This window comes from Lygodium microphyllum, chromosome 27 (assembly GCF_053477565.2).
Source record: "Lygodium microphyllum isolate KBCC chromosome 27, Lygodium_microphyllum_v1.1.10, whole genome shotgun sequence".
Taxonomy (NCBI): Eukaryota; Viridiplantae; Streptophyta; class Polypodiopsida; order Schizaeales; family Lygodiaceae; genus Lygodium; species Lygodium microphyllum.
Genome location: NC_141161.1, coordinates 58,929,916 through 58,957,131, shown reverse-complemented (window position 1 = coordinate 58,957,131; position 27,216 = coordinate 58,929,916). Strand labels below are relative to the sequence as shown.

General features: G+C 44.7%; 1 protein-coding gene across 8 annotated transcripts in view; it reads left to right on the top strand.

Moving 5' to 3' along the window:
- The window catches only part of LOC148012356 (Metallopeptidase M24 family protein), a 192,094-nt gene that overhangs the window by 52,309 nt on the left and 112,569 nt on the right, over nt 1–27,216 (top strand). For 7 of the 8 annotated variants that reach the window (XR_015689079.1, XM_087669389.1, XM_087669390.1 and 4 more), the window contains 6 exons: nt 9,555–9,818; nt 12,770–12,862; nt 13,078–13,284; nt 13,489–13,592; nt 13,972–14,038; nt 16,702–16,809. Coding sequence is in view for 7 of the 8 variants with exons in the window: in XM_087669389.1 (XP_087525515.1) it covers nt 9,555–9,818; nt 12,770–12,862; nt 13,078–13,284; nt 13,489–13,592; nt 13,972–14,038; nt 16,702–16,809 (843 nt within the window). In the remaining variant the exon portion in view is untranslated. The remainder of the gene's footprint in view (nt 1–9,554; nt 9,819–12,769; nt 12,863–13,077; nt 13,285–13,488; nt 13,593–13,971; nt 14,039–16,701; nt 16,810–27,216) is intronic. The other variant, XM_087669386.1, reaches the window with a different exon arrangement.

Below are 27,216 nucleotides of genomic sequence, written 5' to 3'. Positions count from 1 at the left end.
GAATCATGAGATGAAATTCTTGGTACTTCTTTCATTCAGTATGTGAGGTCTTTTTATGCCTGTCAGATCTTGGGGAGACGGTCTAGTCACGGGCCCTATGGCCATATGTCTTGTACTACATGTTCTTAGAAAAGGTGTGGAACATTGCTTCCAAGGCTGGTTGTGTTAGTTCAGGATCAGATTCGTCTCCTAAATATTCATTTTCCATAGTTCAATGCTTACATTTGTCTGCATCACCCATCCCCATAGTTAATTGTATTCACACATTGTGTGCAAGGCCACTCAGCTTGTATTTTGTACACTTCAAATCAGAGCAATGCCTGTGATCTGTGCAATTTTCAGGGTTTCCCTACTCCCCTTACCAAATTCTTTCACAAGCCCCCTTGCCATCACTGCATTAAATATATTCAGAACTTGTCTCACAATGTCAGACCGCAGAGCATACAAGACTGCATTACTGGCATGACAGTATCCAATGCATAACCATTGTATTCACAGTATCATGTACGACTACTGCATTCACTGTCACATCAGATTTCACACTAAGTGTATACTATTGTTTTCACTGAACCAGCAGGTTCTACACCGTAGCCACAGGTATGTTCCAAGTTTCAGCAGTCAGAAGTATGGCATCCCAGATTGTTCACATCCAGGCATTCAGAGCTCACAGCATTTGTCTCTCACAGTGTACACAGCATTTGTTTCTCACTGCAGCGTGACCATTATTGCCTGCAGTCAATCATGCCAGGTCTACAAATGTCCCCGGTATGACCAGCATTAACGACATGTCAGTCCAGCATCGTCACTCCAGACCTGCATCACGCCACCATGTCAGACCATTAACATCACTTCCATGTCATGTCAGACCAGCATCATGCCTGCTCCTGAATGAGGCTGCCTTTAGACGATTGATATGTGTGTGAGAGAGAGAGGCCCACCTTGTCCTGCTCGTTGCCCCCAGCTCGAGGCCCTGTCACCGTGTCCCGGGCCCCATCTGCCCTGCTCGGGGAATCATTGTCCTTGTCCCGCCCTGGGGCCCCATTACTCTGTTCAGACTAAGGCATGTTCAAGGCCTGGATGCCTTGTTCTGCTTCCCCTTTCCTTGTTTCTTCGGCCTGGCCGACCTGTTTTGGGGCTCTTGCTTGGCCTCATTTTCCCCTGCTTGCTCATGTTACAGGTCTGCTTGCACCCTCTTGTCCTATCCAATGCCTTCTGCTCCCCTACCCAGGTGTTAGAGGCTCTGAGGTGCTGACAGCTCCCTTCCCTTATGGCAGGGCTGAATATGGACTGTGTTGAGTAGCTTGTTGCAACCTTGGGTTCAGACATGGATGTGGAAGAAGATGCAACAGAAGATGGTTTCGCTCTCCTCTGATGTTCAGCCATCTATCAAATGCGGGAAGCATCTCCATGATGAATTGCGGCCCATGAGGCCCAAGATTTGGGTGATTCTCCACCTTGCTTCTATGCTTAGGTGGCATTTACTTTGTAGGATTTGAAAGAACCAAATTGGGAACAATTGCTCGAGTTTGCGAATTCTCTTTTGGAGGAATATTCGAGCATAACCATTGAGCTATTCTTGCTTGTGTGGAGGAGGAGATTTGGATACACAATGTTGGGATATAAAGGCCCGGTAACCTCTGTGTATAGTACATGCACATTGTACATGTGAATGCACACTTTACGTGCCCCAAGTATAAATACATTTTATTCTTTGTGTACCAACACATCGTTGGTACACTCTTATCGATTCGACCTTTCACTCAGCTTACACCCTCTCCAACCATCACACTCTCACGCTCACTCCTGCTCGACCTCCATCTCTCTCAGCTGTGCCCCTCTTGCTCCAACAATTGGTATCAGAGCACAGATTGTGCGCGCTTCCCGAGACCACTGATTGACAAGCGACAATCAGCTCGCGAACAGGTCGAGCTTAGGAGGGGCCACATGCAGATGTACAGCAGCAAGCGTGGCGTGTATGCGACGGGGTAGTGGTAGGCGTGACGTGATTGGGCTGCAGTGGGTGAAGGGACAGTGGTAGGCACTAGCACAACCAACAGTCGCGACATGCAGGGCATGCGGGCACTAGACACGACGTGCCAGCGACCAGCACGGGAGCATTGCGACCAACTGTTAGGCGTGACGTGCATCGGCGGGCGACTGGCGACGACTGATGGTAGCAGGCGGCGGGTAGGACGCGCGATGTGACGGGTCAATGGACCCCCCCCCCCCCCCCCCCCCCCCCCCCCCCCCCCCGCCGTCATTTCGTAAATTCCAAACTTTTTTTTAATAATTTTTTTTTCTTGAATCCCTCCTCCTTGGCGGGAGTTTACACACTAGAGGCACAGTTTTAAAATCTATGCAAATCTGGCCAGAGAATTTAGGGCTTTTTCCAAATTTGATCCCATCTAGGCATGACAGTAAATTCCGAGTCAGAAATTGCAGACATTGTGAGAGGTGATCCAAACTAATTTGGGGATTTTACCATATTTGTTGGATTTTCGCTCTTTTGGGCAAAATTTCCTGACATTGGATCCCAGAAATTTGGAGCTTTTCATGTATTGGCAAAGTTTTTCTCAGCTAGGTCAGACTGATTGACATTCATGCAATTTTGGACTCGAAATTTTGGGGATTTGCGCAGAATTTGGTAAATTTTTGTATCTTTTACCCGTTTGTGGCTGGTTCATGTACAAACAACAGAAATTTACTTTTGGTTGAGAAAGAATAGCAGTGCATTTTGCTGGTACAGCTTGTGCTTTTGCAGATTAGTGCATTTACTCTTGTGTTCGTGATAAAATGGCTGCAACTTTTTCTAGTTCAGACATCAAGAGTTTGATGGAGATCAAACGGTTTGATGGTCATGGCTTTGACCTTTGGAAAGACCGTAAGCAGGGCATTTTGTTTCTAAAGGATTGTGAGGATGCTTTGTAGGAAGATAAACCCGCACTAATGTCTCATGCAGATTGGGCCAGAGTGAATAAAAAGGCTGTGGCTTATATAAAGATGGGTGTCATTGATGACATTTCTGATAGACATTAAGGGTTTAGATACAGGTTATGCAATATGGGAAAAGCTGAAAACTACTTATGAGATCACCACACCTGTTAATTAGGTGCATTTAATACGCAAGTTAGTGAATATGTGATTGGATGAGTCAAAGCTTGTAGCTAAGCACTTGAGTGCATTTACAGGGATTCTAAATCAGCTCAAAGATGCAAATTTGGACTTTGATGATAAGTTGAGGGCGATGTTTTTGATCATGACACTGCCTGACTCTTGGGAGACCTTGGTGGTTTCACTTAGCAATAACCCCTATCTCTCATATGATGGGGTGAGAGATTCTATCTTGAATAAATAAATTAGACGTATGTCTAATGGAGAAGGTAGCAACTCAGCTTATAATGTAAGAGGCAGGGCTGAAAAGAAAAATGCAAATGCAGAGCAGAAAGACAGGAGCTAGAGCAAAGGAAAGGAAAAGAGTGACATTACTTGCTATCACTGTGGTTGGAAGGGCTACAAGAAACCTGATTGCAGGTATTACAAGAAGGAACAAGAGAGAAAGAAGAATGCAGGAGATAAAAAGAAGGAAGAAAAGACAGATGCATCGGAGACAACCAAAGGCAAAGAGAAGGCCAATGTGGCCTCTAGCGTGGTCATAGAAGAGCTTTCAGATACAGAGGCTGATGTATTATGTGCAATTGATTATGATGCCCTTGTATGTCACATGCAGGATATGCAAATTACCAAGGCTGATGTGATTGATGCACTCTTGTCAGTTGATGATGGCGTCACTCAGACTTGGATTGTAGACTCTGGTGCCTCTTTCCATGTGACTCCTTGCTTGGAGTGTTTTGCTATGTTCGATGCAGGCAGTCATGGAAAGGTGTATCTTGCAAATAACCATGCTTGCAGCATTGATGGGATTGGTATGTACACTTGTCTTTAGACAATGGACAAGAGCTTGTGTTGAAAGATGCCAGATATGCGCCTGGCATTAAAAAGAGTTTACTATCTGTTGGTTAGCTTGACCTTCATGGCTACACCACACTGTTTGGTGGTGGTCTGTGAAAAGTGAAAAAGGGTTCCATGCTGATTGCAAAGGGAACCAAGGAGGGCACTTTGTATTGCTTGCATTGTAAAGCTTTGAATGGCAAGTTTCTTGTAGTCGCTGAAATTTGCAGCCACTTGGAGTTATGGCATAAGAGATTAGGCCATATGAGCCAAAAAGGACTTGATGTCCTTACCTCTCTAAAGAGGGTTGATGGAAAAGGCTCTAAACTTGATTTTTGTAATGAGTGTCAGTTTGGAAAGCAAATAAAAAATTCCTTTTACTCTGGTGTCTCTCGTAAGTCCAATGTCTTGGACTTATTGCATTTTGATGTATGTAGTATGCCCATGAATTATTGGGTGGTGCTGCATATTTTGTCTCCTTTATTGATTACTATTCCAAGAAGATTTGGGTGTACTTGCTGAAAAAAGAAAAGTGAAGTGTTTGCTATTTTTAAAACTTTTCATGCATTTGTGACCACTCAAACAGGTAGAAAGCTGAAATGCTTGAGAATTGATAATGGGGGTGAGTTCACATCTACTAAATTCAACTCCTTTTGTGACTTGCATGGTATTAAGAGGGAGCTTACAGCCCCTGACAGCCCTTCTTCAAATGGGGTGGCTGAAAGATATAACATGACTTCATGTGAAAGAGTGTGGTGCATGTTGTCCACTGTTAATCTCCCTTATGCATTTTGGGGAGAGGCACTGAAAACTGCGGTTCACATTTGCAACCGCTCTCCAAAGAGGTCCTTAAGAGGAGGCTTGGTCTGGCAAATCGGCCTCATATGGCCATTTACGCATATTTGGCTGTGATGCTTTTGTGCATGTTAGGGATGAGTTGAGGAACAAACTTGACCCAAAATCCACCAAAGGCATCTTCATGGGCTATGGTGATGAGGGTGAATTTGGCTACAGAGTGTGGTCACCTCAGTCCAAGAAAATTATTCGCAACCATAATGTTGTATTCAATGAGGCAAAATTGCTGAAAACCACTTTAGCCTCTAATGAAGATCTGAAAAAGGTGAAATTTCAGAGTTTGCAGCCACCCATTACTTCAGAAAATGAGCCTCAAGGTGTTGTACCACAGGCTGAAACTGATGATCAGCTGGTTATTTTTGAGCCAGATGATGATGGACAGCAAATAGAAGCACAAGGAGGTCATAGATAGCAAGATAGGCTTGCTGATTATGAAAATGCAGGTGCTGGAAATGAAAATGAAGGTGCTGTACAGCATGAACAGCATGTTGCAAATGGTTTACAGCAGCCAATAAATGCTGAAAATAATATACCTCTAGATGTAGACCCAATTCCTGAAAATGTTGATCTTTGGGTACGTAGGTCTACACTCGTAAGAAGGCAACCACATAGGTTTGACCCCTCCTTGCATTATGTGATGCTTACAGATGAGGGTGATCCTCTTACACACAAAGAGTCCAAGTTATGTGAGTTCAGCAATAAGTGGGAGCTAGCTATGCAGGAAGAGATTAAATCTCTATATGCAAATGATACTTGGGATATTGTGTCATTGCCCAAGGGAAGGAAGCCACTTCCAAACAAATGGATGTACAAAGTCAAGACAGTTGATGGAAAACCCAAGTACAAGGCAAGGCTGGTTGCCAAAGGTTATGCACAAAAGGAAGGGATTGACTTCCAAGAGGTCTTCTCACATGTTGTGAAGATGACCACTTTACATGTGCTTTTTGCTCTTACCGCTATTTTGGATTTAGAGCTGTATCAAATGGATGTAGAAACAGCTTTCTTGCATGGTGACATTGATGAGGAAATCTACATGAAACAGCCTGAGGGCTTTGTAGTTCTTGGCAAAGAGCAGATGGTATGTAAGCTAAAACACAACATGTATGAGCTGAAGCAAGCACCACGGCAGTGGTACAAAAAGTTTGACACTTTTATGCTATCTCATGAGTTTACACGCAGCCATGCAGATCATTGCTTGTACATGAAAAAGGATATAGATGGCAGCCCCATCATACTTGTTTTGTATGTGGATGATATGTTACTAGTTGGGAAAAGAAAGACTAGCTTGGATGCTCTAAAAAATAAGTTGAAATTAGCTTTCTCCATGAAAGATTTAGGAAATGCAGAGCATATTTTGGGCATGAGGATTCGTAGAGATAAAATGCAAAAATTGTGGTTTTTATCTCAGGAAAAGTACATTGGAAAGGTATTGGACAGATTTAACATGGGTGAAGCTAAGCCTTTTGGGGTACCCTTGTCTCCTTATCTCAAGCTTAGCAAAGCCAACAGCCCGAAAGATGACGTGGAAGCAAATGCTATGAAGGGAGTTCCTTATGCATCAGCTTGTGGCTCTCTTATGTATGCTATGGTTGCTTCTCATCCAGTCATTGCTCATGCAGTGGGAGTTGTCAGCAGGTTTATGTCAAATCCTGGCAAAGCACATTGGGAGGCTGTCAAGTGTATTCTTCGATACCTTAAGAGTACACAAAGAAAAAGTATTTGCTATGGCCAAGGTGCAGTTAGTTTGCGGGGTTATTGTGATGCAGACATGGTAGGTGACTTAGACATTCGTAGGTCCACCAGCGGGAATATCTTTACAGTTGCTGGGGGGGACTGTTTCTTGGTGTTCCAGGTTGCAGAACATTGTTGCACTGAGTACCACTGAAGCTGAATACATATTAGCTACTGAAGCTTCTAAGGAAGCTATATGGTTGAGCAAACTTGCAGATGATCTCGGCATGTCTATGGGTATTGCAGTTTTGGGATGTGGTAGCTAGAGTGCTGTGTATTTGGCTAAGAATGCCATGTATCATTCATGCACAAAGCATATAGATGTGCGATATCACTTCATCGGACAGATTTTGGAAGATGGTCAAGTCACATTGACCAAGATTAAAACACAAGATAACTCTGCATGTTCTCACTAAAAGTCTAAGCAAAGCTTAGCATGAGCATTGTATTCGACTAGTGGGAGTTGGTTAGCTAGAGGTTCATATCGGACCTTTAAGTGGGAGGTTGTTGGGATATAAAGGCCCAGTAACCTCCGTGTATAGTACACGCACATTGTACATGTGAGCGCACCCTTTACGTGCCCGAAGTATAAATACATTTTATTCTTTGTGTAAAAACACATTGTCGGTACACTCTTATCGACTCGACCTTTCACTCAGCTTACACTCTCTCTAGCCGTCACACTCTCACGCTCACTCTTGCTCGACCTCCATCTCTCTCAGCTGTGCCTCTCTTGCTCCAGCACACAAGTGCATACTCAAGAGGTTCTTCACCCCTTTTCTACTTTTCACGCGCAAGACATTATTGTCTTCTTTAGCGGCTAGATTTCTATGCTTGCTAGGATCCATTAGTGGCTAACATCTACCCTTCAGACTTGTTGTGTGGAGGAGATTTTCATTGGTCTGCATGGATTCTATGAGGATGCTTCTTTCTACTTTGGTATGGGATCTTCTCCTCAATAAGCAGTCCCTTTTCTTTGATAAATAGTTGGTGCATATTGTCTCATGGCGTCCAATGGCAGATTTCCAATGTTTATCAAGCCGGCTTGTCCAATATGGGCGAGAGTGAAGGGTTGCCCAGCTGTTTACTAGGGCTGTTTACTGGGCCCTTCCCAAGGATACAATGGTTGCTGTAGGCGATATGTTGGTACCCCTTGGAGGTTTGTCCATTGCATGCCTAGTTTTGAATCCTTTGTCGCATGTGGGATTCACTATGCCAAGAGCTAGGGGGTACCAAAATGATGTTCATTTTAAGTATACCAGTATAGTAGGATTGTCCCATACATATTGAGGTAATGATGCAAGTTGAGTCATGGTTGACTAGTTGATGAAGGTGGCTTAATTCAATCTAATGAAGACTCCAATTAAAAGCCATGAGTTGGCTAATCTCTTGTTAAGCATCTCTATAAACTCTATGTTTTTCTCAAAGAAATAGTCAATGACTGTGATCCTCACTTCAATGTTGATTTTTGGCAAACGGTCTTTGAGAAATTGGAGATTTGATTGTCCATATTGTCCTTAGATCTCCTTGAGACTAGTTCAGAGATTGAGAGGAAAAATCAAACCATGGAGCATATGTTGCGTGCTTATGTCTTTCTTTGACAATCTAATTGGGAGCATTATCTTCCATAGATTGAGTTTGCTTATAGTAGTGCTAAGCATTTGGCCACTACATATAGCCTGTTTATGCTGATTTACGGTTCTTATCCAAAACCACCGATTACTGTTAAGCTGAAATGAGTCAACTGGCAATTTGTAGTTGACTTCTTGCACATATGTAGTTGTTGACAATTGCAAGGGAAAGCATTAAAAGAGCACAAGATCGTGATGCTTTCTGCTAACCGAAACTGTACTCCTTGAGAGGTCCAGTAGGGCATGCGGATTTTCCTTAAAGTCCCAAGGGACTTCGATTCAATAACTATTGGCAAGTGCTATATGATATCTTCAAGGTATTGTGGCCCCTTTCATATTGACAAGAGATTAGTAGTGTGTCATACCGGTTGGATTGCCTTTCAATATTTGAGTTTATTTGGTCTTTCACATGATTGTTTGAAAGAGCGAGTTGTGCAATGTGAACCGATTGTCCTGATCGAGGAAATCCCTTGGCTAGAGGATATTGCTTGTTACATTCCACTTGAATGTGAATTGGTGCCTGATTATAAAACAGAAGTGCTATATGTTATCTTGGCAATATTGCAGAAAATTCCAAATTACCAAGAATATTATAGCATCTCCTACTAGTTGAAGTTACGTTTGTATCAAAATTTATTGTGTATTCCATGTTAGTTTTTTGATAGACTGAGCTGGACAAGGTGAATTGATTGTCCCAATTATGGAAGAGACTACTCAATATGTTCCACTCAAACCAAATTGGTTCTTGACTAAAGGACAAATTGATCCCTTCAAACTATTTATATGAGTATTTAGTCAAGTGGAAAAACTGCCTGGAGGAGGAAGCAACTTGGCAGTCCGTGAGCTTATTGAAGAGTTGCTTTCCTCACTTCATTCTTGATGATATTGCTGAGGACAGCAATCATTCATAAGGGGGAAAGTGTTACATCTTTGGACATCAAGAATGGATGCTCAAGGTATTGGACACTTAGGTCATGAGTGACATGGTGCAAATGCACTAGGGGCACTTCAGGGTTAAGGTGGCTGAGTTCAGTGTGTGTTAGTTGTGTTCTACTTTTGATGGCTTTTTCTGCAAATGTTGGTGTATCTTCATGAAGTGGCAATTATAGCTAGCTTAACCACATTCTGCTTAATAGTATGAAAATGAGTCACTTATCTAGAAGTATTTCCATCATTTGCATCAATGAAGCATATTTTATAAGAACTCAGAATTTCTTTTAAAACTGTAGCTGCATGCCTTAACTGGACTTGTTTTTATACAAGGATGTGAAAATGCATACTAATCATAGCTCTGTGCAGGTCTTTTTGACTCATAAAATAATGCTTTAACTGGTTACAACTTAGTAGTCTGCTTATGGTTCATAAACTGGAAGCTTTTTTTCACTGCAGTTACTTCTACCAGCAGAAATTATGCCTGGTATTACAGCTAATGAAATAGCATCAAGAAGGAAGGCACTGATGTCCAAATTGCCAAAGGATAGTGTGGCTATATTTAATTCTGCAGTCATAAAACAGATGACAGATGTGGTGCCTTATCCTTTCCGCCAAAGTGCTGACTACCTGTACTACACTGGCTGCCAGCAAGCAGGAGGCATTGCTGTAATTCAGAATGGAGGTGAATTGTGCATGTTCATGCCAGATCCTGATCCGGAGGTAACTAAAATGTGTTTTTTCCTGGTGAAACTGGAAGTTTAGATGCAAAGCTCGGAGGTTTTCATAATCATGTACTCTGTTAGGATCCTATTTGATTCAGGAAGCATAAACTAGAAACATCAGTCTTCTATATTCTGAGCTGTTCCAATAGATAAGCAGAGCACCTCTAATAAATAAAGTCATGCATGAGTTGCTGCAAGAGTTAACATAGGCATGTGGGCCCTGAGGAGTTGCTCAAGAGACATATTTTCTTGAGTCACTCCTATTACAACATGGAGACCAATTTGCTATCTATCTATCTATCTATCTATCTATCTATCTATCTATCTATACATTTATATGTATATATGTATGTATGTGATCTACCTCTGCATACAGCACTTTATCTTGTTGGAAAGCCCGCATATTATGTATAAGAGAGACAAACGGACTCCGGAAAACTATTGTATATATTGTGAATGCCCATTTTTGAAAGCTAATCTTGTGTCTAACATTTGTTGGCACACGGGTTGATTTAAACCATATAGCCAATAATATGAGGTAAACTAGATAGATCTTTGCTGCTTATGTTGGCAAAAAATGACTTAAATGACCTAAAGACAGGCTAAATGTTTATAGGAAATGGTTTGGAATTTTGACTAGAATTTGCCAGCTGCTATAAGCAGGCATTCATATATAGACCAAGAATACTTTTGGTTTCTAAGCGCTGCCCGTAAACATGTCGTAGGATTGAGAATGCATATGAGCCATATGAAGGGTGAATTTCATGTATGGTTCTTAGGAAGGAGATCCAAATAATAGGGCCCATCTACTTCAACTGGGACCAAAACCGTTCCTGGATCCTTACATCATGAAATTACTCCTACCCTGAAGTGTAATTGTGACCGGTGTCCATGCTAGTTCTTCTTATATGTACAGGTCAACAATTTAGATCTGTACAGATCTGTCTATGATTTGAATCCTAGTGAGACTAATAACTAAACGTGTTCTGGTTTATTTGTCTGTGAAGCGACGTTTTTATTGCAAAATTTGGTTAAACAGTTGGATTTTCCACAAGAAACCAGAAAACCAGCTTATATCTGCTAGTTCAATATTACTGGTGTGACATAACATTTCACTTTATTTCTGGGCAGAATGCTTTGGCCCTAGATATGAGGGGCTGTTTAAATGTGATTTTATAGTGAGTGTCAAAACCTCCATTCCTTTAGATGGTCATTATATGATTTAGTCCTTCTCTTTTTGACGTAGTCTTGCTTTTGGTGTGCAAGAACCAGTCCAAGTGCTTATGTGTGGACTACTGCACAGTTAAACTAGCTTACGTTGAATAATTCCTATTCCCTTAGATGGGTGGCTAGTTATCCATGCCGTCCTAAAACTTTAGTATGTAGAATTATGAAGGAGAGATCTAAACATATCTATGACGTACTTTATGAGGATGTCTTGTGGTGGTGGGAAATGATGTGTTGGATCCTCATCCAGTCGTGGATATCAGGAGGGTGGGGTCTCCTAGACCTGTGATTGAACAATAGATTTGAAATCAAAGATTGTAGGGTTGAGAGAGAGTATCCAGACCTAGTTCTGGGCACTAGGTGTGGTTGTGTGTAATGGATATGAGGAGCATGGTGTTTACAAGCTGAAGAACACAGTGGCTCTTTCCCTCTATCTTCTATCTTCTTAGTCCTAGACTAAGTTGTGGCATACTTGGTTTGGCACCTCAGCTGCAGTACCATTGGAAGGCACCTTGTGACAAGCTGGTTTGTGGCTTACTAGAGGTTGGGGTGAGCCAAACACCTTGTGTTTCTTTCATCAAAGAGAACTTGCAAGATTCCATCGCCAGCAAGGTGTCTTGGCAGGCTAAAGTTCTATTGGTGCCAGTACATACAGATTTGTGTGGGTCCATGGGATAGAAGTCCCTGAAAGGGAGCTTGTAATTCATGCTCATTTTTGATGATTTCAATAGGATGACACTGGTTTTATTTTTGCAATATATGTCACAGGTATTCTCCAAGTTCCACGAGTGGTTGATCTTTGAAGAAACACAATCTGGATGAAAGCTGAAGGTAGTTAGGGCTAATAAAGGCAGCAAGTTCATGTCAAAAGTGGGTGCAGCAATGGAAGCATGAGAATCTGCTGCTATAGATTGCACAACACGAGAGGAGAGAGAATGCAAAGACAATATGAACATTGCAAAAGAAATCAGAAGAATATTGCTTGAAAATGGAATCCATAAACATGACAAGGGACAATCAGATAGAATAGTGAGTCACTGGCTGAGTAGGCACTGGCACCGGCTCCCCCTCTCCAACAAGTCCTGCAAGCAGCTGAGTATGCTGAAGTGAATGAACCGCTAATGTTTGCAATCACTCAGCTTTGCTGGTCTTTGCTGGAATGCATGATCTACTACACATGCTTTAAATGCTGGAACTAAAGTGAATGCCTAGACTTGCTAATGTTTGATAGACACTGGAACCATATGTCATGAAGTGATCAAGAGTGATAACTGGTGGATTCATAATGGATGTTATTAAATGATCATGAACAACTGGTATATTTGCATGCATAGACATGGTAAGAGATAATGGAAATGTCATGTATCTAGGAGGTTAGAATTTGAGGCCTTGTATGCTGCAATGATCAGTAAGTAATTGGGTTTGAGAAGCTTTAGAGAAAGAAATGTAAAGTCTTGGGCTTGAGAAGCTTTAGAGAAAGAGAAAAAGTCTTTGTGCCACAAAGTGTTTGTTCCTTGCAAAATATTTTAGGAAATTTGGAGTGAGGCAGATTGTTGAAACTGTATGTATGTATCACATTTGCCTCACTATATGCTGTAAGAATGTAGTTGCTCTTGTAGCAGGAATATTAGGGGTGCAAGCAGTTCTCAATAATGCTTACAATGCTAGCTTGACATGGCAACTGCTGTAACAAGTTTGTGTTTTTATAATGTGAATCTGCAGCGTACAACTTGGGAAGGACACACTGCTGATACAACTGAGGTGGTTGAATATTTGAAGGCAGATCGTGCCTTCAATATGAGCCAGCTATCCGAGGTGATTAAGTGAAGTGTCATGATAAGATAACTTCATAGTCTCAACCTCCAAGTGGATGTGTGACATTCTGCCAAGATCTTCGTGGATACTGGGTTTTGCCATTACTTATCATCTTATCTCCTGCTAATTTACCCTGTATGGCCAATTTAATTTTGAAGGAATAAGTGACTTGTAATGAATCTCATTGTTTAAGTTAGTGCTACTTATGTTTGCAGATGCTATCTCCTATGTTAAAAAGAGCTAAAGGAATTTATGTTGATAAAATGCCATTCCGGGGTGCGGCTAGCAAGCTTTGGGCTTTCAAAGAGGCAATGCAAGATGGAAAGGTTCACAATGTACAAGGGTACACAGACGAAGTTCGTTATATAAAGTCTCCAGCTGAAATAAAATTGATGAGACATTCTGCAGCAATTGCTTGTCAGGTATATTCTGGTTTTAGCTATGAGCATATCTAGTTACAACAGTGCAGAAGGTACACATGCAACATAACAAATATTGATTGACCTTTCTGAATTAACGCAATTTGAATTATGAATCTTTTGATCAGAGCTCATAAAGATCACATGTTTTGTCCCAGTTGTTGCATCTGAAATTTATGAGTTACAATCCTCAGAATTGTTTTGTAGGCCTTTCTTCAAGCAATGAAGGTTTCTAGATCACATCCTCATGAGCATATACTAGCAGCAACCATAGAGTATGAATGCAAGATAAAAGGTGCTCAATGTATGGCGTAAGTATCTTCTTTTCTTTTTGTGATGACTGCTTAAGAGATTTTAATAAGTTATGAGCTATTTACTGCTTCAGCCTTGATGTGCAATCTAAGAGACCTGCCTGAAGTAGCTATCTCCACATCTTGTCCCAATGCAACAAAACTCTCACAATCATATGGCCCAAAAGGGACATTCCTTTGCACCCCGGAATGCGGAATCCCAATCTTTTTTTTGCACCTTCAGCTAGGATTGTGATGCACCCTGTGCATCATATTATGTTGTGCTTTAATAGTTTTTATTTGCTGTCTTGATTGAAAGGAGAAAAGTACTGGTGCTGAAATTTTTAGTTTGGAGAATACATCTTCACATGTTTAATTTACTATTATTTGTTTTTGCCAGATTTCCTCCAGTTGTAGGAGGAGGAGTTAATGGAACTGTCATTCATTATTCTCGAAATGATCAATGGGTGGGTTGAAGCACCAACCATACGTAAAGACTCATACATACACATGATAGTGAGAAGAAGCACTCACATACACAGGAAAAAGGAGAACTCATGTTCCATTATGGTCGAGAACGTTTGAAAGCATAATGTCTAGTGTCAATGTCATCTAAACTGAAAAAAGAGGAGGGAAAAGACTGTAAATGTGATGCTTATTTTGCAACCTGATCTCCAATGCATTGAGCATATCACATCCACAAATTTGTGACTGGTTTATAGGTTCATGAGTTGTCTCTTATGGACTTGGGGTAAGGTGCTTTAAGAAAATTAGGATTGATGATGCTTGGATTACTAGTTCTTTCCTGATCTAATTACTTAGATATCTGCTATATCTCCCAGGCCCCTAGTTTGTAGACATATTGAAACGGCTAAGTTGGTGGTGTAGGTGTTGGAAGTAGTTTTGTAGGCAGTCCATGTCCCTACTGTTAAATCCACAAGTAACACAAACATATATGAAGATTGCCTCCCTCTGTCAGATTGGCGAACTCTGAGAAGATGAAACCCTCTCTGCCAAATTGTGTAGGGGCGCTTGCTTATCCCTAATGGGGTTACAAACTGTTTGCTGCACATTATCTTGGATTCATCATCACTTAAGGAACACATCATCCAACTATCTTTCACCACGGTCAGGTGTACTAGCAGTAAACCAACAATTTTGAGAGATTCTTGAAAATGAGCCTGAAGAAATTGTTTTTTTATGATTGGGCTAATACCCTCAGATGAAGAATGCATTGGAGGTTTCTTGCTAAAGGTCTAAGCAGGTCTAAGGATGGGAAAGTCACACATGGACTACCCATGGCCAGCAAAGGAAGGACTGGTTTTGTGCCCTGAGGCAGGCAGGATGTTGAAGGGACTTAGCTACTCGGAACTTTTATTTTCTAGGACAGCGCGACAGGGTTTTCCCTATTGTGGCTAGCGAATTCTTTACCTGATATCATGACGGCATGACAGGGTTTTCTCCTATCGCGGCTAGCGAATTCTTTACCTGATATCATGACAACTTATGAATGAGCAATTAGGGTGTGGTCTATATTCATGGACTTGGAAGTTTAAGAACTGATAACCTGAGCTCAAAGACAGGTTTATCATCACTGATTTGGATTTGATAGCATAAAGGTGCAATTCATTGGTATGTGAATTCTTGTGGTCATCTAAGAGACGAAGCAGAGATGTTTGAAAATTGATGCTGAGCTATCATTTGGTCAGCCTCAGTAAATCATATTGGATGGCAGTGCATTGCTTTTTGCAAATGAGCCGGGAAGGTCATGTGAATGAGGTCTTAGTCTCATGATCATAAAAAGCACATGAATGGGGGCTTATGCTTTTATAAGCCTAAGGTTAAAAACTTTAAACTTTTAAAACAAATCTTAATCATTTGGCCTTTTGGTTTGCTTTACACATAATGGATGTGATTGTGGCTAATAAAGGAGGTGGTGGAAGCTTCTCAAGATGCTGGTCTTTTCTTTTTGCCAGTGGGGGAGGGGGTGTGTTTCAGCTTTAAAGCAGCCGTTAGCATGGCTATAAAGGGAGAGGCATGGCGTGTGTTGTGGGGGTGAGGAGCATTGAAGGTGGAGATAAACGTGGAGTCTGCAGGGTGTGATCAAGGCGTGGGTGAAGACGAAGGAGCTGGATGCCATTGACAGAGTTTGAGTGGAGGAGGAAGGTGTAAAGGACTATTGGCATGAGGCTGAGAGGAGTAGGAAGTAAAAGTGTAACTGTGGAGGAATTGAGGATGCTGAGAAGCCAAGTTGTGGCTGTCCTTAAGGACATGTTGGACGAGAAGGTGGTGGAAGAGAAGGTTGCACATGTGCTCGTGTCAAAAACTCAGCAGCTTCATGAGCATGTTCATAGAGTTGTGAAGGCGGCTTGTGGATTGGGAGCTGTCCCTGGCCAGCTGATGAGACTTTGGAGTTGAGGTCTCCTCAAGGGATTGTCTGAGAGCTTCTATTTGCCCACTACCTTGGGAAACTGCACAGGATTGTGATGCTAATGCTATTGCTGTGTGAGCGTCGATATGAGCATCAGCTGAAAGCTCTCTCTGAGTGTATCTGCAAATGATACTTTTAATCTTGCAAGCTCATTGATTGAGGTTTGTGTTTGTCTGTCTGACCTGCATCCAAAACTCAATTCTTTTTGTCTAATCTAAAGGGGGTGTGCACTATCTAGGGTGCTACCCTGTACTTTGGAGACATGTGGCTGTTCAAGTATATAAATCTATTCAAGTATTGTCTTTTTAAAATAAATTGGCAATGGTTATTCTTCAAAATACAATGAAATCCTTTGCAATTGAATTACGGCACCACGTTTAAAGTGGGGTCTCATAATTGTCTTTTTCATATTAATCAGCTTTGTTTTTTCTTTTTCATTTTTAGAGGGGGTGAAGGGGGAGGCAGGGAGCTTTTGAAGTATGACACTGTGTACAAAGTCAAAGCCATCCTTTCTGAATTTAACAAGAAAATGGGCTTGCTAAGGTTTTGGTTGGTGAGAGAGGGGGGAGAGATAGCAAGACAGAACAGTTTTAAAGTAATAGACAAGTGAAAAAGAGATAAGCATAAAGGTTTTTCAAGTACTGATGTATATGTTTTCTAACTGTTGTGCTGTCTTTGTTTGTGTTGATTGGCTTTTAGGTGAGAAGAGGTGATTTTGTTCTAGTGGATGCAGGATGTGAATATTTTGGGTATGTTAGTGACATCACACGGACATGGTCTCCATCCGGTGATGTCTCTGATGCACAAGTTAGTCTCCCTTTCTGCTCCCTAATATCAAGCATCGTGACTAAATTGTTAGTTTAGGTTTTCCTACTGGTAGAGGTAAACGTATCATATTTAAATAATTTAAAGAAAAGTACCTATGGAGGATAGTTTTGGATAATAGTTGATAGAAATTAAGTACCTATGCAAGGTAGTTCAGGATAATTCTTAAGTCTTAACAGAAAACAAAGTATCTATGCCGAGAAGGAAACTACCTGGATAGGTTTTTCTAGACAGAACAAATACTTTTGGACAGAAGAGTAGCATAACTATAGTTGGAGACCAAATCATGATTGAATGACATTGCATAAAGATATTCCATCTTGGATCTATCATTTTACATATGGATGGTTGAAGAACTACATTCTAGGCCTATTTTTTCTCAACAACTCAACTATCTATATTTTCCTACATTCTAGGGATTAAAATATACATCTAACTTCCAAAGAAAATTTGGAATAAACTAGCTGTTGAATCAACTTGGCATCTACTAAGAAGTTGTTACCCTAGTCATGATCTACATTCTCACCACTTGGATGCTCTAGATTTTACTTCATCTAACATAGAATCAGCATTTACTGATTTGTAGATTTCAAATAACAAAGCAATTTGTGACATCCATTGTTATATAATCAGCAAGTCTCCTTAAATACGAATGGGGTATTGCATGAGGGATTCTATGACAGTGAGGAGTGTGAGCAGACCTGATTTATCTATCTATTCATTGTAGTACTTATCTGGAATCAATGCATTATCTCTTTGGGTGTGTTCAATCACTTCTACTGCTGTTACATTGTTTGCTTCTGATGCAGTTTACTTGATTGTTAGTTCATTCCAATCAATTGTTTGTGTCATCTCCTTATTATTTACTTTCAAGTGAGTCGGTTGAAGAATTGGACATCTCATTCTCAGATTTTTTTTGTTTTTTTGGCAAGTAATATGTGGCTGACTATATTACTCAAAAAAACTGATTACATCAGCGTGCTCATGCTCAACAGACTAGCTGGAGCTGATGTAAAATCACAAATACATCATGTGTACAAGCCTCTCAAGGCGGTCTGGGGGGGATTGGGGCAAGAAGCCATGGGGAGGGGGGTATATATCACCAATGGGGGCTGCTTGCCTGCATCACGAAGAATAGGTCCTGGCCGCCCCAAGTGCGCATGAAATGACAGCGGAGCTCTTGACGAGCCCTGGACTTGCCCTGCACCTGATCCCATTGGCCACGGAGGGAGTGGATGATGGAGGTCCAGAGCTCTATTAATGTCGCTTGTGCTGAAAGTCTCTCTCCGCCGAAAGCATCTTGACACCGCGCCTTCCAGATATGCCATCTAGTAAGACTCCCTATGATCTCCCATACCTCCGAGCGGTTTGTTGTGGACTCTAGTACCTGGCGGGTGGGTAGAGCCTCCAGACCCACCACTGCGCATGACCCTGCCTCGATAATGAATATCGTGTTCTGCATCCCGGCCTTATACAGAAGATGACAGCCCTGGTTGACTGCTTGCCAACAGAAATCTCCCCATGAGATACATCCAAGGTTGGGTGCTATACGGCGACGGATGTGGCATGCTCCTCTCCATATGAGTTGCGTCTCCTCACACGACCAAAGGCAGTGCTTTGGGGTTTCCAGAGGGTGCTGTGTGCAACGCTTACAACCTCCTTCCTTCTGCATCTGGGCAAGCCAACATCCCACCGCCAGGCCTCCATGTGCCACCAGCCATAAGAAATACGACACCCTCCTCGGTCTCCAACTATCCCATAGGTGGTGCCAGAAGGTCCATCTGAAAGGCTTCGTGATGTTGTGCTCCGACCAGTGCCTGCTGTGTGACGACGCCCAATCCATATCCTCCTGTATCAGTACATGTTTGCCAATCCTGGCAGTGTACTCTAGGAATCTGGGTGGCTTCTTGGCGACCGCAGTGGCTGGCCATAGCCACTCTCCTGGGTCCCACTCCAGCTCATCAAGTGGTTTGCCCTCCCAAATCGAAAGGGGCCACTCCGTGAGCTCCTTCCAGAAAAGATAGGGGTCCAGTTGCCATGTCTCCCCTGAAGGGTCACCACTCGAATCCTCCTCCACAAAAGGGTGGCTATCCCCTCATCTTGGTGTCCTCTGTCAAGGGTCAAATGTCCCCCCTCTTGCACGGCGAAGAAAGTCCCCTGTGGGGGGCCGCCCACTCTACCTGTCACTTGTAGGAGGATGCATGCTGGTGAAAACCTAGCTGCCCATACCTCCCTAGGCTCAATCGGCTCTTGTATCGGGGGAGCAAGCCACTCCAGAGGTATTGCTGCGTCTATCTCCCTTCTCCTCAACTCCACTCCTCTCTGGCAACTTAATACATGCTGCAGCATCTCCTCCTTCGCCATCCTATATACCTCCTGCCATGTCCTGATGTTAAGAGCCGAGCCGGCCTCCCAACCAGCCTACTGGATGTGGGGGCGCTCGCTGATCTATACCCCTTCCCTATCTTTGACCTAGGGGTCCCAGATCACCGGTTGATGGTCTATCTGCTCTTGGCAGCCTGGGGGGCTCTGGGTTAGGGCCTTACGGAGGCCCTGCCACACGCGGAGTAAGCTGTGAAGGAAAGGTGATCTAGGAGGGGTGATTTGGGCTGACCTGAAGATCCATCATAGAGACGGCCTTCACTGACCACCAAGCCTCAGTCAACAATCCTGAAGACCCTCCTGCAATAGGACCTTCCAGGTTTGCCCTCCTGGTGTGAGGCCGCGGAGTACTAGCTTGCCCAAGAGGGCCATATTGTGATACTCTGGATCTATGATCCCAAGCCCTCCCTCTGATCGATGCTGTATGATGGTCGGCCACGCCATCTTGGCCCTGGAGTCCTTGGAAGCATTTGACCTTGACCAGGAAGTTCCGCACTAGGCGGTGGAGCTGCACTACACATGATGAGGAGAAACACCAACAGGAGGCAATGTACCAAGCCGTTGCTAGGAGTACTTGATTGACCACCAGGGCTCGGCCGGCTAGTGAGAGGCGAGCCGTGCTCCAGTATGTCAGTTTCCTCCAAATAGAATCAAGGACAGGAAGAAACTGCTAAGCAGGAGTGATGTCGAGTCCCACTTGGAACCCTAGGTATCGGACGGTTTGCCCTCTGCTCACCTATCTAAATCCCAGGTCGACGCCCCACTTCGTGCTAGAGTCCGGGTCTGTGAAGAACCCAACCGACTTTCGCCAGTTGATTTTCACTCCCGCTACAAAATAGAACTCGTCTAGAGCCAGCCTCACTCTCTCCAACATCAACTCATTGTCCTCTATGTAGAGTCTTGTGTCATCTGCATACTTTGAGTCCAACAACTTAGTCTCCTCTCTCACTGGAAGTCAGAGGCTTTGTAATCTGCTCACACGTGACTTGAAGAAGTGAGACATTGCCTCTGTAAAGAGTAGAAACAGGTATGGAGTGAGGGGGCAGCCCTTCCGAACCGATCTCTCTTGCCGAAACTCCTCCCCTCACTTCGGCCTATGAGAACCTTGTTGGTAGCGGATCTGTACAGGGTGGAGACCCCGCGAATCCAAACTTGGGGGAATCCCAACCTCACCATGGTGCCCTCTAGAAAGTCCTAGTCCACCCTGTCATAAGCTTTGTCGAAGTCCAAGAGTAGTACAACCAGTCTCTGCCCACTGTGCTATGCCCACTCTGTCGCCTCAAAGAAGGTAAATACATTGTCCAGTATGCTCCTATTCTGGATAAAGCCTGTTTGTGTGTCATGGATGATGTCTGGAAGTATGAGGCGTAGTCGCCTACCAATCATCTTTGCTATCGCCTTATAGGCCATTGACAATAAGGTGATCCGTCTCCATTGGGAAAGCTCCAACCGGTCTCCCCCTTCAGTAGGGGGTCCTTCACCACTTCCCAGTAGTTGGTGAAGAAGGCCTTAGATAGGCCATCCTCCCTTGGGCATTTTTGCCCATCCTATGTATAGAAAGCCTCCTCTAGTTTCTTCTCTGTAGAGTGGGCAAGAAGGGAGTACCCCATCTCCTTTGTGACGAGGGATGGGATGTGATCCCAGACCTGTTGTCTGCATCGTTGTTCTCTAGCTGAAGCTGTCTCCTTCTGGAAAACGTGCGTGTAATAGTCGGTGGAAATCTCCATCACCTCATCTGGGCTACAACGAGTCCTCCCATACTGATCCTGAAGGCTGTGTATCTGCTCTCCTGTGGTGCGAGGCTGGTGCACCTGGAAGAACTCCTAGCATATCGTGTTCCCCTTCCGCGCCCAGAAGGCTACTGAGGTTCGGAAAGGGAACTCTGAGCACCTGTCCTCTAGGCTAGCAATGGTTGCTTGTGCGCGTACCTCCTGTGTGTGGAGGGTGGGATCCCCTGGTGCCTCCTGTAATAATCCTTGCGTGGTTGCAAGGTCCCGCTGGAGTGCTCTCTCCTTCTCCCATCTCTGCTGGCTTGTATGGCTATCTCTTGGCAGATTCTGCTTAACTCGGCTAGGACCTCTGCAACCTCCTCTCCTATCCGGTCCCTTCTGTCCCACTCTTTGGTCCAAATCTACTCTGTCTGTCTCGCCACCTCCTCCCTCTTATAGATCGAGTCAGGGATCCGACAAGATTGTGTGTCAAGGGCGGATGCTGGGGATGAAGTGTCAGGAGAACCTGGTAATGATCGGACAACGTGGTGCCTGCCGACTGCTCAATCTATCCTCCACGAGAGCTTTCCCATTGTCCCACGTAAAACCTGTCCAACCACTCCAGCAATGCTCCACCTAGACGCCTGTATCCCCAAGAGAAGTCCAATGAACTCTCCCTCTTGTGGAAAGTAGGGTCTCTCTAGGCATCGCGTGCTCCTACTGCTAGCAGAAAGACCTCCCATGCCTCTTGCTCCTCCCTAGCCATGCCCTAGTAGTTTTGCCTTCGCCTTGCTAGTCCTCCAAGGGCTCTAGGTTGTTGAAGTCTCCTACAATGATCCAAGAGTCCACCTTTGGGAGTCCATCCGCGATCTCCACCCAGAACCTACTGCGTGCCCTAACCTCCTTAGGGGCATAGACATTGAGAACTCCAAGGCATGAGTCCCCAATATCCAATCTGATCCATAGAAACCTCCTTGCCACTATCGTCCACTGGGCTCGTACACAAGCGGTGAGACTTGGGCCAATAGAGGTGCATACACCTCCACTCCTGCCGTGGCACCTATGGCATGCTCCCAGTAAGTGTGTGAGCTATTCGGAAGTACCTTCCCAACCCGTTGGGCCTAGATGGGGGTGAGCTTGTGCTCCTGTAGAAGTAAGATGATCATCATTTCGGCAAGGGTAGGCTGCAGCTCCTGCCGAACAATCAACTTCCTGGAACCACGTGCCCCACTGTAGTGGAGACTATTCACATTCTAGGATGCAAGGTGCAAGCTCATGGGGAGGCCTTTGACTAACTGAACAGGCATTTGTTCGGTGTGGAGGCTGTTGATGAGGAGGAGAAGCTATGAGGTATGCAAGTACGCTTTGCCACTGTTCTGGACGACGAGCTCCAGTCCCCCATGGTGGCCCTCTGTTGGACCATAGGGGTGATAGATGCTCTAGGTGGTACTATCATTGCATCTATTAGCAATGCTGAGAGTTGTGACTTCGTATACTAGTAGAAACATGCCGCCTGTGCTAGGGGCCACTCGATCACATCCCTCGGAGCTCTCCACTGTGTGAAGGAGCTCGAAAGATAATGCTTAAGTGTGGGACCTCGGCACCAGCCCACTAGTTAATGTCCATCATGCAACGAGGCCACTGCTATGTAAACAGTGCTAGTTCTTCTTCTTTCATCCACTGGGAGATGTGGTCCCCTACCTTACTCTTCAACTCTTCCTCTACCTGTGTAGCCGTCCACTCCCTTGAGTGAGAGAACTAAAGAAAAAAGGTGTAGTTTGGTCCATCCGGTGGTGCTAGTAGATGGGCCTTGCCTCTCCTTGACTTACGAACCATGAAGATCCCCATCTCTAGAGGTAGTGGAAACTCTCCACGCTCTGCAACTCTCAGGTAGGACCATGGGCCACTGCGGAAGAAATCCTGTGGCAACAGCTATGCCTGTCTTGGGAAAGTGTGACGGGCAGCAGGGGCGGATAAGCTGGTGGCTATATGGGAGGGGGAAGACTGCCGGTGTGAGGAGGATGTAGGCGTATGTGGCTCACCACCTCCTGTGGCAAGAGGGGGGGTGGGTTTGGGAGGGAGCACCTGTACCGGGTGTGGATCAGGGGGGGTACTCGATAGGGGGGGTGGTGGGGGGGAGGAGGATCGAGGGATGGTGGGATGGATGGAGGTGCATGGGGGGTGTGGGGGGGGGGGTGGTGGTGGCCCTGGAGAAAGGGGGTTGTGGGCTAGGGTCAGTAGGGGGGGGGGGGTCATGGGATGTGGGGGGTTGTAGTCCTGTCGGGTGGGGCGGGTAGGGGGGGGGGCTGTGGAGTGCTGTGCCGAGGGGGCGTCGCTTGCCCACCTGCTCCTTGTTGATGAGGCTGGGTCTGAGGAGTTGGTTGTGCCCCCACCTACCGTCTCCCTCTTTGTCATCTTTGGACCTGTGTGAAGCCGTCAGCATTCACTTGCGGGCCTGTCAACGGAGCCACCTTGGCTCCGAAACGCGTACATACTGCTACCTGGTGCCCCAAATCGTGGTAGCGTAGACACTTCTCGAGCTTTGCTGTCACAATGACCTGCTGCCTAAAGGCATGCTTGCCCGCCTCAATCTCTAGGAACTGTGGGATATTCTTGACTTCTTTCACTGCCACCCGTACCTTTGGGACTCCTGCTGCTGTCACTGCATCTGCGAAAGATGCGGGAAGAACAGTGCCGAAGAGCCGTCCAAAGTCTTCCACCAACTGGCGATACTCTATCGCTAGGCCGGGGAAAAGAAGAGTGACTGCGTGTTGAAGAAACTTGTTGTGGAGTTTAAATGCCTCCACGGTAAAGCCACTAGGCACCATGTATATGACCCTTTTTGTGGACGCATATGGTGAACTGGCAAGTAACTTGAGAGCTTCGTCTGCCGAATTGAGCCTGACCATGAAGATCACTTGGCCCATTAGGACCACCTCCACGATCCGCGCTGTGCTAATGCGCAGCGTGGAGTGAAGCCAATCCCAAAGCTGGGCCGTGGTTGGGGAATGTCCTACTACCTGACCATAAATCGATGTTTCCTTTAGCTCCAGCTCCTTAGCTCGGATGGCTAAGAGCTGCTTCTCAGAGAGGACGACACGTAAGGTGTTTGATTAGGGGGCACTTGCTGAGTGCGCCAGCGTTTGACGAGGGGTTTCCATTGCGCAACCCTTTTGAGGAAACTACCAATTACGTTGCGGTGCTACTTGAGGGGGAAAGTTGCTGTAGAAGAGAGAGAAACTTGGGGGGGGGGGGGGAGAACAATGGTGAGGGGGGAAGGCTGCTGTTTTTTGGCAGTTGGGGGGGGGGTGTTGGATACCATGGATGGGACTGCGATCACAGGCAGAGGCAACGCACCGGAGGGGGGATTGGATCAGAGGGTGGCGAACAGAGGACTGGATTGGGGGGGGGGGGGGGGACAGCAGGGCGGGCAGGGGGACTGCAGGGTGGGTATGGTGGGGACAGCAGGGCGGGCAGGAGGACAACAAGGGGGGGGGGGGGGGGGGGAACGGAATGGCGGGGAAGGCGGAGTAGGCGGAGCAGGCAGCCGAGTCCGTTGGTGGAGGGGGGAGGCGGCGAATTGTTGGGGCGGAGGGGAAAGGCGGATAAGCGGGGCGCTGGGCTATTTCGAGCCATTAGGACGTTTTTCAGAATTTTATGACCAAGGGCCCAATTGATATTTGAGAGTATCTAACTAGGAGTGGAAGTGCTACCATCTTGAGCAACAAACAAAGCTCCAGATTTGTGCTCTCTTGAGCCTGATGGAGTTACAACCAAGGTTGGCTCCAGCTGAAATGCCTCAAGGTAAAGCTACAACAACCGAATTGAATCTACTAAGTCACCTTCTACCATCCACTTTGCATCTAATGGTGCTTAGTTTATAAACTTCACTTGGTAACAAGGGGAAACTTTACCTTTAAACTTCCTTGTAATCTTTGGCCTTTTCCTTAGGCATTACATTGTTATAAACTAGTGGCTGCAAATATGAAGGCACAAGAGGTACCACTCTTGCATTTGCATTAGCTGCACCCACACTTGGATTATTAGGACCAGCTCCTTAACGTTGGATCTCATGTTGCCTTGTAGGGGGTCCCATATGTCCATACAAGCTTGATTGCAACTGTGGTTGCATGCCAATATTTCCATACATGCCATGTTGCATTCTTGGTTGTGCACCACCAAGAACATTACCATGTAGTTGCTGCAAACCAGGATGTAAATGAGCACCAGTAGCTCTTTGCATACTAGGATCACTTTATGCATTGCCATGCATGGCCTGGAACATGAAACCACCTCCAAAATAACTTGGATGTGGAGATGCTTGTTGCATAGTTGGCTTCCCAAAAGCATGCTGAAAATTATTTCCTTGCATATGCATGCTTGTAGCATGCCCATGTATAGACTCTTCAAGTGGAGCCTTATGCGCATTGGACTGCTGCCCACTAAATGGCATAGATTGAGGCTGCTGGCGATGTGCTCTTCTAGCATGTCTAGAATGCAAATGCCTCTTCTTGTGCTTTGACCTTTGAGGTCCAAGCATTCCATTAGAAAATTATAGGTGTTGAGAAACCTGTGCCAATGCATTCATTGTATTCACCAATTGCACCTGAAGCATTGCATTTGTGTCATCTTCCTTCAATGACTTAGAAAGCTCCTTTAACCGGCCTGTTCACTAGAAAGGGCGGTAGTGTACAACTAAAATATATAATTGCTTTCACTCAATTAACAGTCGCCCACTTTACCTGAACTTAAAGACACAGAATCAAGAAGAAATACAGGAAGCTAGAATGCTCCTATTGCCACACAGACACCTTGTTGGCCCCTAAGTCAGGTGCCCCTTGTGGTATTTCTTTATTTTTAAAGAGAGAAAGTACAATGGGCTGTCTTTCACCTATTCTAGGTGAAATTTAGCAGCATAATAGTACAATTACTGACCCAAAACAAGTTGACCAGGAGGGAAAACTCTGCCCAAGTCTGAAACTTCTGGTTGGAGTGCAGAATTGACCATTTCAGTCTGCTGTAGTTACTGGTTCAGACCTGTTCTGAAACCTGTTTTCAACTCATACTGTTCCCTGTACTGTTCAGCCCACTGTAATTACTGGTTTAGACCTGTTCTGAAACCTGTTTTCAGTTCATATTGATCCCTGTACTGTTCTGCATCATCTGGGCCAAGTGCCCCTTGATTCTGACATCAGTTGGGCTCTGAAATAACCTCTGAATAGTCCAGAATCTGTACTGATTTAGTGCTGTTTCAGACACCTGCTTGGTGAGGTTACCACCCTCACCTGTCCCTGCTGGGAACTGCAAACAACTACTCCTGTTCCTGAGGAAAGGCGGCTCTTGCCTCATGCAAAGATAGCATATTCCCACACAACTGTACCTAAATCAGAAGAAAGGCCCTTGATTCTGAAGCATAACCAAACTATCAGAGAGAGAGAGAGAGAGAGAAGGGAACAAGCTCAGCCCTTTGTGCAGCATAGACAAGGTAGGCAAGCTCTCCAATCTTTTCCATCAGCAAGTGTTCCTCCATCCACTTCAAATGAGCCCCTTCAGCACAAAAACTGCACGCCAGCCCTCTTTAAAGAGGTAAGTGCACCAATTTGTGCCAAATGGCCATACTGTAAGACATTTCCCGTTCTAACCTTCCGGTTTAAAATTCTCCATCCTCGGTTCAAAATTTGACCTCGGCATAGACCAGAGGATTAATCCTCGTACAAAAACGAAGATAATGACGCGAACAGATTCTGAGGTCCAGAAATAGTAACTCCCTAAATTTTAGGAGTTGCTTTCATTGCATCCCCACTAGTCTTCTGACCATCTTTGCAGACTATGGCTACATCCAAATTTGTAATGTAGCTCAACTGAAAGTGAATTTCCATTGATGACCCCACATGGGCTAATCTCTTGCAGATTTGTCCATCTTCCCTTTGAACTAGTCTCTTCTAGGCTAGTTCTTCAACACACTTGTTCATATACACTTTCACAAGTCTCTTCCAGACTTGTCAATCTATAGAGCCATCAATCTCTTCCAGACTTGTACTGGACCTTAACTGTCCAGTCTTGACTCACTTGACATTCCTGTCCGTTTCACATACTGGCCATGCAACTCAGGCGTTTAGATTTCAAGAGGGGTCCTTCCAAAAAGAAAAACCAAATAAAATAGTAATAATGAAATCAACAAAAAGATAATAGTTGTCACAATCTTGTGACATACCTCCCTCTCGAAATCGCAAACATTCTCGTTTGCATGAATGTTATACATGCTTCCAGCTAACCTAGGGAACTTACACTTGGCAGC